This window comes from Prionailurus viverrinus, chromosome A2 (assembly GCF_022837055.1).
Source record: "Prionailurus viverrinus isolate Anna chromosome A2, UM_Priviv_1.0, whole genome shotgun sequence".
Classification (NCBI taxonomy): domain Eukaryota; kingdom Metazoa; phylum Chordata; class Mammalia; order Carnivora; family Felidae; genus Prionailurus; species Prionailurus viverrinus.
In genome coordinates this window covers 133,860,017-133,875,381 of record NC_062562.1, presented here as the reverse complement: position 1 = coordinate 133,875,381, position 15,365 = coordinate 133,860,017, and the positions used below count along the sequence as shown (strand labels likewise).

Here is a 15,365-nt window from a genome sequence, read left to right as displayed (position 1 = left end):
TCAGTAATAAGTTAGCAACTCAAGGGCAGCCAATGTGAAATCCAGGCCCTGAGAGCACTGTACCTGAGGTCTGTCACCTGCAATGTTTTCTAGAAGGACCAGGGAAGACACACAAAGCTCATGAACTTCTGTGTGGAGTATGAACCAAGTGTGAGCCACAAGTGGGTGGTCCACTGAGGTCAGGGTTAAAGTTCAGAGAATAATTTGGAAATTATTCTCAGCTTGGATCTCGTTTATGAGGCCTGAGAATACACCCTTTAATTAGAATACAATTTCCAAAGCAACCACTCCCTTGACTTTCCAGAGCTCAGTTATTCTCAGAAAAGTAAAAACAGCCTCATCACACTGACAGCTAACAGTCCCCTATAAATTACGCCTTAAATGTCCAACAAAGAAAGCAGCAGGCATCCAGACAACGTAGATGTTAGCTGCCAGCCCTTCTAAACACTCTCAAGAACAGAGAGAGAAAAAGAAGTCGTATTAAACAGACTCACTCTCCTCTACTTCTTGCTTATGCAGCTGAGCTATCCCATGGAAGCTTGGAAAAAGAGTGGGTTGTGCATTTGAAAACGTTCCCACACCCCAGCCGGCCTCATTTTTCTGATGATCCCTGCATCCAGCCAAGCTCACACTACAGTGGGAACACTAAAATCAGTTCCATGAGAGCCAGCTGTCCTCCTCTTCCACAGTGCTCAGGGAGCCACACAGGACTCCTGGAACGGGAGCCAGCCCGGTCCTGACTCACCACAGATGTTCCCCTCCTCCCCCATGCAACTCTGAGCCAGGGCCTTCTTTCCAGGGCTTACTGTTATTACAAAAGATTTCACTGGGCCCCCCAAAATGTGCTGGATGCTGAGAGGAAAACACACATCTCCCTAGCTGTGGGGTTAAGAGAGACAGACATTAAATTATTCAGAGATGGCCAACGACCCTATGGGGCCAAAGAAGGAAATCCAGGCAGCTTTGTAGAGTTCAGTGTCAGGGAGTTGGAACAGCAGAAGCTATCACAATAGCAAACTTTGAAGTGCTATCCAGGCTTGAGTTGAGTTTAAATATGACATAAAACATTCCGTTTTGGCAAATCCAGACATCAGATTTTTCTCTGGACCCAACAAAGTCGCCTTTGCCTTAGTTAGAAAAGCGTGACCAGGACGAGAACAAAAATACAGTTTCTGAAATTTGTAAATCAGAATTCAGAGTCCAAGGTCACCCGCAAATATTTGGAAATTCTCACCAGCTATTTTTCAGGCAGGAGTGGCGTTGCTGTCTTCGGACTTTATCTTTTGTGTATGCATTCATCTGTCCATTTTCCCAGGGTTGGGGGGGGGCACATAGCGCCCTGTCTCTGCATTTCTTCAGGGCATATTAGTAAAACAACTAGAGAGTTGCTCCCAGAGTGCCAGTGTCCCATCATACAGGCTGAATCATCATCATCTCAACAAAGAAACTATTTCATGCAATTGACAGTATTTTTTTCTATCACCAAATAGCATAACAATATTCTTTATACTTACCTGTTTGCTACAAAGAATATTTCATTATATAGCAAATTCATTTTGAACCTACCGGGGTCGGGGTGGGGGTGGGGTGGGGGAAAGCCTCAGGTCTTAGGAGAACCTGACACATCATGAGTATTCTACATAGTACCCAAAAGATACTGGTGTTTCCGGGGATTCCCACCATCAAATGGAAATAAACCACAGCTTTTGTATACAGTCTACAGAGCAAGTTCAGGGAGAGGAAGAGAAGAAAAAGAAAAGCCAAGTAATGCCAATGTTGGGAATTGTAAAAAAAAAAATAAAAACATTTGGAGTCATTTGGCTACAAGAACAGAGACCAGAATGGCATTACCAAAATACTATTCATTGCCCTTTTGTTCTTTCATTATCTTTTTAGTTTCACAGTCCATTTAGAATTGTCTGACTACTTCTCAGTCACTGCTCAAGAAGGAATTAAGTTTTATCTCTAGCTCTATGAGAATAAAATCCAACGTTTACAGGTTAATTCTTCCTTTTCTAAGAAAAAAAAAAAAAACAAAGGATGAAAATGGACAAACAGGATTACCTATATTCTAGTTTTAGCTCTGTTTTTTAAAATACTCACGAACATACTTTCAGATAAACTCTGTTGGTTTATAGATTTCCAGGAAAATTATATGGGACAATTAACTAAAAGCCTATTATCATAGGCATATATCCAAATCACTCTGATTTTCTCTAAAAATACTTACTTCGGATGAGTTCGTCATCTGAACAATTTCCCCAAATGGACTGGTCTTGCATCATTCCATGTGTGAAGCAGCTATCGGCAGCTTGAGTTATATTTCTCTCAGTATTTTCTTTATCACATTTTTCTAAATAAAACAAAAGATCTGTTACCATTAAATGTTACATATTGTTCTCTATTTTTTTCAGTTTATGGTTTTTTTTTTCCAAATGCTTCCAAGTCTGCCATAATTTAAGGAAATGGGAGCAGTACTTCTATTGACTGTCGCATAGGTATTGAAGCAGTAACAGATTTATTGAGCACTTACTATGTGACAAACATCAAAGAAACAAACGTGTTTACATTAAAACTAACCTGTTACCGTAAATAAGTCATCATAACACAAGTGGTGTGCCATGACAGAGAAATGTGGAAAGGTCACATAAAAGATGAAAGTGAGTCCATACATGCAGAGGGCAGGTGCAGCAGAGAAAGCAACAAAGGAGAAGAGATCCCAATGAACGGTGGGGATTAAAAATCAGGCTGAAGCTCAGTGGGAGCAACTGAGAAGTGAGAAGGTACAGAAACAAGCAGAGTTCTCTCTGCAGAAACTTGGGAAAGAGGCAAGGGCTGTGTTACGTATTCTCACAAAGGGAGATGTTTAGGATGGGAGATTTATACAGGGGTTTATGGGCTCTTAGGGTGAAAGCCAGTAAGGAAAAGTAACATCTGATCAGGAACATGACAACTCAAACAAAAAGCTAACTACAACACAAGGTAAAATCCATGTTAGAAGAGGTCCAGAGCAATAAAGAGGTTCAAAGGAAGAAAAACAAAGTCATCAAGATTCAGACCTCAAGAAAAGCACCCCAGAGAAAGGTGCATGTTGGATAGTCTTCAAAACACTAGCAGGAATTCTGCAAACAGAGATGGGAGAAAGGTCATTCCAGGTGGAAGCATGGCCTGGCCAAACTCCACAAGCATAAACTCCAGCAAAGGTTCCAACTCTCTGGAGTGTGAAATACTTTAAGGGGGACATTAGGAGATAAGACTATAAAGGTTTGATTAGGGACACAGCATGGGTATCTGAATGTGAAGGTGAGAAATCTAGACAGAATTTCAAGGCAAGATGAGTAAGTCAAAGTAGCCATTGAAGCTTTATGAATTGCTTTATCAGAGCTGTGCATTAGGAAGATTAATTCATTTGTGCACAGCAGTGTCTCAATCCCATATGCATTTTAACTCACTTGGGGGGCTTTTTAAAAAGCAGATTCCTGGACCCCACCACTAAAGATTCTATTTCAATTTAGGGATGGGGCACTTAGGTAATTTTACTGCACTTACATCCTTGACAATCACTGGAGTATGGATGTATCTAAGAGGGAGAACAGAGTATAAGAGAGGCTTAGACTAGTCCAGTTTAATCAGAGCTTAATCTACTGAACAACAAGATGGGAAAGGGGGTAGATGTGAGAACATAACTGGAGATTTGCACAGATGATCAGGGAAGATGGGATTGGAGATGATGGAGCTCTCTTGGTCAAGGATTTGAAGGGGAAAACCTGGAGAGGAGGAGAACAATTTATTAGTTAAAAATATCTATTTGTATGTAGATGTTTTAGGCATCGTGTCAGGCAATGAAGGCTCAATGAATTCTGAGACACAGCTCAGGCCTTCATGAACTTTACAGTTTAGTAGAGGAGGACTTTAGGTTGCACATTTGAAAGTGCAAATCATAAATAAAGTTATAGCTGGGAAAAGTGATCTTCCTAAACCTGACTGCTAAAGCCATTTAAATGAATGGGCCCATCAAAAGAGTGAGCACATTAAAATAAGAGTACCAAGAGGGGTCTGTACAATTAGACAGGAGTCAGAGAAGGACGAGAAACTGGATGATGTCAAGCCATGGAAGCAAGGAAAGGAAAGAGATTCAAACAGAAGTTGTTAGTCAACTCTGTTAACATTTCCAGTGGAAGGAAAAATTTTCTGCACATGCAAAAGTTTCTCATGTACCATGGGGATTTCACAACAATTGAAAAGTTCTGCCATGAAACACATTTCAACACATGAAAATAGATGGACACCGCTTAGGACTAAGTCCAGAGGCTAAAAATCTCTGAAAAAAAGCAAGGTCTTCAATGCTAAGTATTTTCAGAAAGCAAAACCATATTCAGATAGCAGTAAAATATAAATCAGAAGCATGCTAAACCAATATGTTCTAGAAGATTTATGTAACATTTACTCAGCATTATCCTAGAGAAAATGTAATCTTCCTGAGAGGTGTTCGTTTCAATTAAAATCTTTACTTTTTTAAACAACTCCAGAAATCTTTCCACTGTTACAGTCAACTCAAGGCCTTTCTGAGATTATCAACAGAAGAGCTTTTTATAAAAAGTCACTAGTATACACAAACTAGCTCATCAGCAGAGTCCCACACACTTGCTGCTACTGTTATGAAGCTAACTGCCGCCAGGTGTCATGCTAGTAGGCTTGATTCAATTAGCAACTTTAATTGAAGCTGAATGAAATTAATTATATAATTTTGAGCTGTTCAAGTTTAATTCCATTAAAATTAATTCATGAAACCAGGGCATTATGAAGCATTGCTGACTAAAAGAAAATAGGTATGAATAAAGCCTCTAGACACACTTGACTCACATTTGAATCATGTCCAATATTCAAGTGCTCAACACAGGCCCTCTAAACTCTCCACTGAATAAATGAAAATGTCATGTGGTCCATATACACGCTGATTTACTAGTGACCTACCACTAAGAGGAAAATAAAGTTCTTCTGCTTTAAGTATTTATTAAGGAACAGTTTATCACTTATTTTTTTTTAAGTTTCCTTATCTGTGAAATTCTAGAGTTAGAGTCCTTCTCAAGTTAAAAAAGAAAAATTATCATTCTTTGTCCCTTTATATTCAAGAAATAAGAAACAAAATGTAATTACTACCAAATCATAATCATCAGTCTATCCAACTTTGCCTCATTTGAAAAGTAAATGTCTTAGCCCAAAAGTTGGCCTTAGCTTTTTGCTATGACCCACACAGCACCCAGCCCAAAACAAGGCTCAGAAAAGGTTCTAAGCATAAAAATTCAGTTGACTTTTGCCAATTCTCCACTTTTAAAAATTAAATTTCTGTGGCCACTTGAATGTTCTATAACTTTTTAACATGTGTATATTATTTTATTGGCATGTTTGTAATATTTAATGGAATACCTATATAACAGTCTCATAAATGGGGCACCGTTACATCTAACACTGGAGAAACGCATGGAGGCAGACTAAGACTTAATTGATAGACAATGGTAAGGCGGGAATCATGATGCCCAGCCGCAGAACCAACCTTACTACAACTTTCAGTACTTTGGGTCAGCCACTACTCAGTAAGATGACAAACAGGCAATTTCTAACAGATTTCTGTTATCAATGGAGGTTTACTGTGTGTGTGTCACTTCTGAACTGCAGAAGCAGGGCGACAGTCCTGGTTTAATCAATTCCTTCCTGGGTTTATGAAGGTTTGTAGATGCTGTTAAACTAGTATATGGTCCCAAAAGGCACATCCCATAGGCAATCAAGTAACTTCGTGATGCATGAGCTCAGCCTGTACCTTTCTGTAAGAATTCTGCGTATACAACCAAGCAGCACTGCTCTCTAACTTAACAGTTTTCTCTTAAAAGGGGACCGTGGTCATCTCAATAATGCTGTTCTTCTACGCTAGTGGGTCTTCACTGTTGAGCCCCTTAAACATAAAGAGGCACAGGTTCCAATTCAGGTGGTATGGGGTAAGATGGGGGGAGGGATGTCATCATCATATATGGCCAGGTTTGAGGGACACTGTTCTAAGCAAGCTCTTCTGTACTACACAATTTCGAGAACACTTAGAAAAGCCTATTCAATACTGCAATACAGACCTCACTTCACATCACCTCGTCACAGTATTCCAAGTAATCAGAAAATACAATTTTACCTAATCACTAATACAGAGGTATTCAGTTTGGTCTCCAGGTCAGGACAACTATGAAAATACAAATCATGAGTTATATAGGACATTAACAAGCTCTACTAATAGACGAATACATAAGCATTGTTTTAGAAATTAAAATACACTTGAAGACACTTTAAAAACAGCACTAGACCAGAGGACAGCTGCATACTACTGGCATCTGCTTCCATAAGGCTAGCCTCCCAGGAATCACAGAAGTACGGAAGAAATCTTTGGCTGAGGGAGGAAAATAAAGTCACCTTGGTCTCTGACAAAAAAAATCCTCTAGCTTGAGAGACCAAACATACACACAAAACAATCAAGCAATTACCAAACAGAAGGTAATGGAAACTGCACTGGGTTGTAATCCTGACTCAAAAACTGACCAGCTATGTGGCTGGGGCTGGGTCTCATTTTCTTCAAACAGAAGCGAGGGCATTGAGCTGGATGATGGCAGAGGCCTTTTTGGTCTCCACAATTCTGTAAGTCTGACTTTGCAAACAGTCTAAACAACAGAGCCAAAACTTCATATACACGTTGAAGGGTTCAGAATAGAGGGGAGGAAATCAAAGAAAAACCTTTGTAAGGCATTGGATTTGAGTTAATTCTCAAAGAAAATAACAAGCATGAATTAAGCAAAAGAATCAAAAGAAAATAGTAAGAATTCTAAATGATCGATTTAAATACAATATGTCCTACTCAGAAATGGCTCTCTCACAGGATCAATACTCTTTATTTTTTGTTATTTTTCTAAACAAGGGTATGAATGGTGAAAAGTAATCTCTCTCCAATCTCAATCGTTCCTGCTGAAGAAGAATGAGATCCAGGTAAACAGAATTTCCATTTCATTTAAAATTCTATAACATTTTACCTAGTTGACATTGTCCAAATTTGAAACCTTGAGAATGAGAATTTTACTGACCTCTGAGAGTTAGGGAATAACCCAGTTGAATGGTGATTAACAAGAGAAAAATCTAAAAGCATTACATATAAGTAAATTGGATAATAATATATGTACAACATATTATGTTCTATGCCACAGAACAGCCACTTAGCTGGTATATGGTTGTTAAACAAGTTTTTAAAAATAAAACACTTCCTTTAGTTGAAAGAGTAAATTAATTAACTTTTGGAATTACAGTATTAGCAATTTTCAAAGGGCTTTAATATTTATTTGATCTTCGGAACCATCAATGATATCGTAAGAACACGTTGGCTTCATTTTACTGATGAGAATGCAGAATGAGAGTCAGAGACAGACATTCAGGCAAAAATAGGAGAAAAGCCAGAAGTGGAAAGCATCTTGCAGCTCTTTTGATACTGTACCAAGTGTAGAAAGACCCACCACACCACTCAGCCCTTCAAACCTCCAAGGAATGATCCCTCACACAAGGAAACAACCCTATTCCTGGTCAGTTAGGTCTATTAGTAAGTTGTTCTTTATTTTGAACACAAATTTGCTATCAGGTAATTTATAACTAGTCTCAGTTCTGCCCATTGAAGGTAGACATAGTAAACTTAAGCCTTTCTAAAAGATAACAGTGTCAACCACTGAAAAGGGATAGTCTTTCCATCAGTTTGTAATCAAGCAAATATACCATCTCAAGAGTTAAATGCTTTTAGCACACAATAGTAAAAGAATCTAGCCATGCTGCATGAGGATGATTAGTTTGTGAAAATTACTAATGAGCTTTTAAACACAGAGTTCTGTACGTGCCAGGGTTTTCCAAGAAATGGAGATAATCCTGTCATGTACAAGTGCAGATATCTGAATCCTTCCTGATGAACAAAGACTCTCTTTGGTTCTCTGGGACAGAAAGACCATCTCTAAATTGTACTTTGCGCTGGAAGTGGTTAGTGGCACAGGATCTCAAATCAGGGTGCCTGGGTCAACCACGAATGCTATGGATCCTGGGCAAATTAACTGTCACATGTTTAATCTTTAAAATAGGAATAGCAATAGTATCTATTTCATAAACTGGCTGTGGAAATAAACGGAATCATGCCTGGAAAGCAGAGTTTCTCTTATATAGTAAGGGCTCATCCACATTTGCTATTATTATTTCATTAACTGTTATTACAATAAGCATCTTTTAAAACCCTGATATAAAGCTATCATATGGAAGATGTTGAAGGAACTATCTAGTCAGTAATCCCTATGTGAAAAAGCAGGCAAGAAATCTATTTCCAGACTTAGTATGAGGAAAACTATTGCTTTCTCTGAGAAGCTATACATTTTTCCTGATGCACAAGGAACATCGTATTAAAGAAAAAGTTTTCTTTTTGACCCAAATTTACAAACAAAATTGAGTGAGTCTGACCCTACGGTCTCTATATACATTTTGATTTTCCCTCATGTTTGGATCTCCTAGGTACCTGTATTTTCCATTATTAGGTTTTAATATTCTTTTAAAATGTACTCTTATAAGCCACCTCAAAATATTCTACTGAACTAGGCAGAGGTATATGTAAATGTACAAACCAACCATCAAATATATTTTCTACTCGTTAACCATACTTTATTTGCTTACTTCATGGAAGACTAATATAAATGATGGTGCTTGGCAGAAATCTTTACAAAACCTCAAAAACTTAGTGTAAAACACACATATATTCATATATAAAAGGAATACAAGTACCATTCTTTGTACTTAAATTTGGGGACTTTTGCATGTTAGATCTCATCCAATTCAATTTAATATTTGATAATAATCTATGTCAGATTATTTATAATCTATATATTATGGATATTCTTACTGCTGTGCAATCTATATTCATACCCCCTTTTTCTGAAAACAAAGCAATTGTTTTAAACAATTCTTATTCTTCCTTTAAAATATCAGCATCGTTTCAGATGGTCTATGTGTGTTCCGGTTTATGAAATCTCAAGTAATCCAAGACTAAAATCTCTGGGCAAAGTAAAAAATCTGGGTCTGTTTTTCCCAGAGGCTCAGAACAATGTGGAAATCTACAAATGCTTCCCATAAGTAACCTTTAAAAATCAAAGATAAAGCAGTTTCCAGGAAGGCCTAAGGTTCTGGAATTTTACTTCTTCACTCATCAAAATAACACAAACAAACAAAACCCTCAAGCCTAATGACCTTCAAGAAACATTGCAAAACCAACCTGCTTTGCCTAATGCTCTAAAATGGGTTAAAATCGGGGCACCTGGGTGGCTCACTCAGTTGAATGTCAGTCAGTTGAACTCCTGATCTCAGCTCAGGTCATCATCTCACAGTCATGAGATTGAGCCCCACAGTGGGCTCTACACTGACAGCACAGAGCATGTTTAGGATTCTCTCTCTCCCTCTGTCCCTCCCTTGCTTGCACACACACACACACACACACACACACACACACACACACACACACGTGTGCTCTCTCAAAAATTTTAATTCAAGAACAAAAAATAAATTGGATTAAAATCTCATTGTCCAAAAAAAGTTAGGATAACCAAAGTATTTTAACAGATGAATGAGCATATGCATAAAATTTCATGATTTTGTAAATACAAGAATTATTATATAAGCACAAATCATTATAGATGTTTATAGAACTAACTAAATGCCCGAATCAATTTAATCAATTCACTGTTATCGATATTTTGAAAAATAAGACTGAGCAAAATCTAGTGTGCATTCATTCAAAGGGCTTCGTATGCATTTAAAAGCTTAGGGTGCATTTATATTCAAGAGTGATAAAAATGACATTGACTCAACTGGTTTAAAATTTGGGGGTAGGTAGAGTGGGTTATATACACAGCAAAGCGGAAAACAATTCCAAAGTTAGATAAATATACAATTGAATAGAACCATGCAAATGAATAGGTACAAAATATAATAATATCTCAATAAATCCGGGTTCTAAATAAATGGCAGAAGGAGTAGGGAGAGGTTACATGACAGAAAGCTGATACTTGCAACCAGGGCACATTACCTAGGTCATCTTTATCTCCTGCCCTTTGACATCCAAACCTATAGTTCTTTCTCCTAAAAATATATTTTCAGGATGACCTACCCTGAGGCATAGTAAACTCCTCCCACTTCAAATATATGCTCATTTGTGTTCTTTCAACCAAGTATACTCATGCTAAAACCAAACACTCACAGGCTAATGGAATTTGGAGTTAGATGAGCTTTTAGAGGTCTCAGCCCAACCTGCTAACTTGAATTCAGATGAATACCTTCACCATCCAATATCCCCAAGAACAAGCCAAGGAGTATAGGCATGACTACTTCTGGGGCAGGGAAATAGCGTCAGCACATCATTGACTCCAGTTTGGGACTGTTTTAATCATTCACAGGCTTTCCTCACAATTGGCTAAAATCTACTTCCTTACATTTTTTTGCTGATTCATCATTATTTTGCTCTTTGCAATCAAAGTCTAATGTTCCCTCTGTGACTGTCTCATATTAGAAAATATCTCATGCCCTTGTGTCTATTTTCTCCGTGCTAAACACCCTCAATTCCTTCAATCGTTTTTCGGGACCTTTTTAACATTCTGTTCACCCTTATAGACAGGATAGTCTTCTTCATCTTGTCTAGAAAGCCATCATCAAACAGTTTGTCTTACTGTGGAAATCCAGAGAGGCCATATCTGCAGCAGTTTTCTTACTTAGCAATTGACTACGCCCATTACAAAAAGGAATTGAGGACTCTGACATCTTCCTCTTTTTTTAAAATGATGTCACACACCCATCTTCAGTCTTTTGTCATGATCACTGTTGTAAGTGCCACAATTCTAAAACTTTTCTGTTACTTCTCAGTTATATCGGGTGGGGATGAACCTTAATTTGGCACTGTTACAAGAATGAAGGCCAATGGAAATCAAAAGTGAACCAAAGGGGGTTGTTTCATCTGTAAAGCCTTTTTCAAAGCTATGATTTGAGTCCACTCCTGATATAAGTGAGAGAGGATGGAGAAGAGCATTTCACATAGTAGTGAAAACACAAATAAGATAATGATAAGAGAAGCAGAACCATATTGCCATTTATTTTTTGGACTTCAGTCCAAAAGTGACGTGGCTTCTTGCCTTCAGGATCATTTCTTTGAGACATTGCTTTCTTTGGATTCTCCTCTAAGACAACAAACCCATTCTGGCCCCACAATCTTTGTAATCTCACAAATGGCTGATGGCCTCCAGGAGGAGAACTTGTAAATCCATTCCTCTAGACTTGCTCCCTGTCCTGACCTACAGATTTGAAGTCTCACCTCTACATGAATATATCTTTGGCAACTCAAACTCAACATTTCCTAAAATTTTAGCAATTAATCACCACTTCTCTTCTGGCCCTGTTTCTCCAACTATAGTCTATATCTTGGTCAGCGGTGTTCACAGAATCATCTTTCAATTCTCTATTTTCTCCGCCCTAACAGAGTCAACTATGAGATCCAGCTAATTAGAACTTCCCAATCTCTCTCAAATGTATATTTTCCTATGCCCACTACCAATGCCACCTTTTTCTTGAAATTATTTCAACACAAAGACTGAATATGTTACTCCTTAGCTCAAGTAAAAATTCATTTCGCATAGTGATGACAAATCGGTATATTGTCACGTTGTACATATTTTAATGGAAGCTCCGACACCTTTCCCATGCTCCAAAATTTCATCTTGTACTTCAGTGAGAAATAAAGAGTAATACCCCTCAGAAAATGCAAGCTGCATGAGCGATGGAAAAACAAACAACAGAGTAGGTCCACGTTCATAGAGCCCAGGAGATCAAGGGCTGATCCAGGGAAAAGAGTAGGAGGACCTGATCCTAGAGAAGAGGCTGGTTCCTTTGTGTGTTCCAGCTGCCTTCAGAGAGTCTGTCACCTACTCAACCACAAATTGCTTTATTTTTGGTGCTCAATTCTGCATAATTCAAACCAAAAACCTGCAAACTATGTCTTCTTCAGATGGGATCACTAGCAGCCCAACCCAGAAGGAACAGACTTCTTGCCACTCTGGGTTTCTCATTCAACCTCTGAATTTGTATGCTCCACAACTGCACCAGTCAGCTGGCAACTGGCCATAAACTAATCTGTCACCTGGTTCTTGTTGTAATCTTGAATTGATATTTAGACAAGGAATTAACTTTACAAATTCCTTGTGGGCAAACTACGCATTACAGATTCTTAATCTGCACAAGACTTCGCACGCAGTAGGCACACAAAAACGATTTGTTGACACGGTTTCTCTTCAAACGTATCAATAATGAAATCTATGTGCTGGCAGGAAAATTAACTTCAGATTCTACTCCTGAAACTAGTAAAAAAAAAAATCAGGCATAAAAGCACATGCATATGAATCATCTTACTTCAGATCATGTGGGTGTGAATCTGAAAACAGAAGTGGACTGCAAGTAGAAACCACAAACGAAATTAATGTTAAAATAACTCTGTTCATAGCTCCTGCTTAGTGAACCCTAACTGATTAAATTAGAATCTTTTTAAAACATAACTGGCTTTCAAACTCAAGATTAAAAGCTTTCCTTCTGGAGAAGATGTATGCGAATGTGAAAGCAGATACGAAAAGTTTAAGTAACTTCAGGAAAGTGTCAATGGTAAAAGGAGAGGAGGAAAGGGAAAAAGAGACACAGACACAGAGATAAGGAAAAGAGAGAGAAGCATCCAAAACACTGGTGCACAAATACATGTGTGATTAAGACAATGGGAGGAACCACGACGTCCTTCATCTGCTCCAATCACCAACATCCAACTATCCAAACATCTAGTATCTAGACAGTGCAGGATCAATCTTTCCTTAGTAAAAACTTAAGAAAGACTTTTAGAAAAAGAAACATAAAAATCACATCCCCTAACTTTATATAGGGTAGAATAATCATGTTACCTCAGAAAGACCATTTATTTGGTTGAATCATTTCTCTCCTTTGTTGGTTACTGTATCGTTCTAATTTTCCATTTGCAAATGGCTTAACTTCAGATTATGTCAATTTAGGTTTCCTTATTTTCCCCAAATCTTTTATTATTATAAAAATATAATGATACTAAAATAATTGCACACAGCTATTAGAATTTTCCATGATATCACCTCAACAAGATCCAGGAAATAAGGTTCAAAGAAACAGGAAAGGCTCTTACACACCCAAAAATTCCAGTTTCCCCCCCAACTAGCCCTATAAAGGTCACTCAAATACATATATATATTTATAAATGTATAAACGTATAAATCCTTACATGTTAACTGACCAAACAAGGCCAACAAGCATGGTTCTTGCTGGCCAGAAACCTTACCTGCCAATTACACTGCTGGGCTCTCTGCCTCCCCATACACCCTAGAACACAAGATTCATTAGAACAAATACACTCTTCTCACACATGGGTAATCCTCCTCCTTTGTCCCCCACTGCTTCTACCCTGCCAACCTCCAACCCTATGCTAATTCCAAAAACTCATTTATCAGCTCTATTCCCAAGCTCCCACATGCTCCTTGCTGAGAAAGGCAATCAACCACGCTGACCGTGTCCACTAAAAATTCATGCCATTCATTCTCAGTTAAGCCCTCAGTGCTACAGAGCAGCCCTTTTGTTTGCCCCAGATTGAATCCCTCTTGAATACTTCATTCTTTGAAATCTTTTCCACACATCTCAAATTTCTTGACTCATCCTAACCACCCCCCACTCTTGCTCTCAGCAAATGTTACCATCTACTTTGCTAAGAAGATCTAGGCCTTCCAAGATCTCCCTTTCTCATCAAACTGTGTCTAGATTATCATTTATTATTTTCTCCCATGCCCATCTGTAAAGGGAACGTGGTCTACTTTCCTATGACTGGTCTCTGTCCAATTCTGTCCCGGAATTTTACTTTCAATTACACACACCCACCACACCACCACTGTACCCCATACCCTTTCAACTTCCATCTCCCTCTCTCCCCTGGATTTCTTTCCATTAGCACGTGGTGAGCAAGCTCAAAATCCACCCAACTGAAATCCTCTCTACACCTGGTTTCTCCCTTAACAAATCACAACTTTTTTCATCTTCCATGACCACTAAACCTCTAAGGCTTCTGTGACCAATCCTTATGGACTCTCTTTCTGTATTCTTTTCCTTCTCCTTCCTCAAGTGTGGCCATGCCCCCAAAGCTTTTCCTCAGTCCTTTCCCTCACTCTTGTGTCCAGCCATCAATTATCTGGTGGTGAACTCTGACCCTGTGAGCTTGACCCTCACCACTCTCCTAGGTACAAGTTCTAGTTCTTGGTGGCTTGCTGGCTTATCATGGCAAGGGATAAGCTCCAGGAACGAAGATGATCCAAAGAAGACTCAACAGCTCCTCCCATGTTTCCACTCAGGCTAAAAAATCAAACCCCTGGATTACCTTGAATTTCTACCTTCACACTACCTCCCGTATAAAATACATCGCTCAACTATATCAATCAGATACAACAAAATCTGGACACTATGCTTTAGGAGATTCACAGCTGAGTAAGTAAAACTTAAGGCCCTCAAGGGGCTCTCACAGCTAGGAAGAACTCTATCCTACTTTTGCTATTGTCCTTAAACCCATTTCCTCGATCAAATTCCTAGTGGGGCTGCCCTATGTCCTTTTTGTCAAGTGCCTGTCATAGCTTCCCGGATAATCACTGCCTTCACTCTTGCCCCTCGTACCAACATCATCCTTTGCACTGCTACCAGATTTATTCTCCTAAAAAACACCAATTTGGTCCTGTCCTTCCCCTTCTCAAGAACTTTCAATGGCTCACCACTGCCTACAAAAAGGATATACAAACACCTTAGTGGAGAATTAGAGCCATCCTCAAAATTACTTCAGTTTATCTTTACAACTTTACCTCACTCTTTGTTCTTTGATACAGCCCATACAAAGGGCTTAGTGAAGCATTCAACATTTTGTAATAATCACCTCCAAGTTTTGCTCTCCATTATCCATCTTCACAGAGCTGAGTTCTATGATCGTGCTTCTTTGTCCAGCTCAAATCAAAAGTTTTCCTTGCGGTTCTTCCAAATGCCCCAGCTAGAGATACTTTCTGTCTCCCATGTTCTGTCATCACACATTCTTTCTACGTCTATCATAGCACCTATCAGTCTACCTTGTATTACAGTTATGGGTGAATGTAGGTGTTTTCCCATCATTCAGCAAGACCCGAATTTCATTCAGTGTATTCCTCTCTGTACTTGTCACACAGAAAGGTTCAAGATATATATATATA

The 15,365-nt window shown here is 38.6% G+C and overlaps 1 protein-coding gene across 5 annotated transcripts in view; it reads right to left on the bottom strand.

The window, feature by feature from the left end:
- MDFIC (MyoD family inhibitor domain containing) overlaps positions 1-15,365 on the bottom strand; it is an 87,293-nt gene that overhangs the window by 65,495 nt on the left and 6,433 nt on the right. For all 5 annotated transcript variants that reach the window (XM_047841974.1, XM_047841971.1, XM_047841988.1 and 2 more), the window contains one exon: positions 2,231-2,353. In XM_047841974.1, coding sequence (XP_047697930.1) covers positions 2,231-2,353 — 123 coding nt within the window. The remainder of the gene's footprint in view (positions 1-2,230; positions 2,354-15,365) is intronic.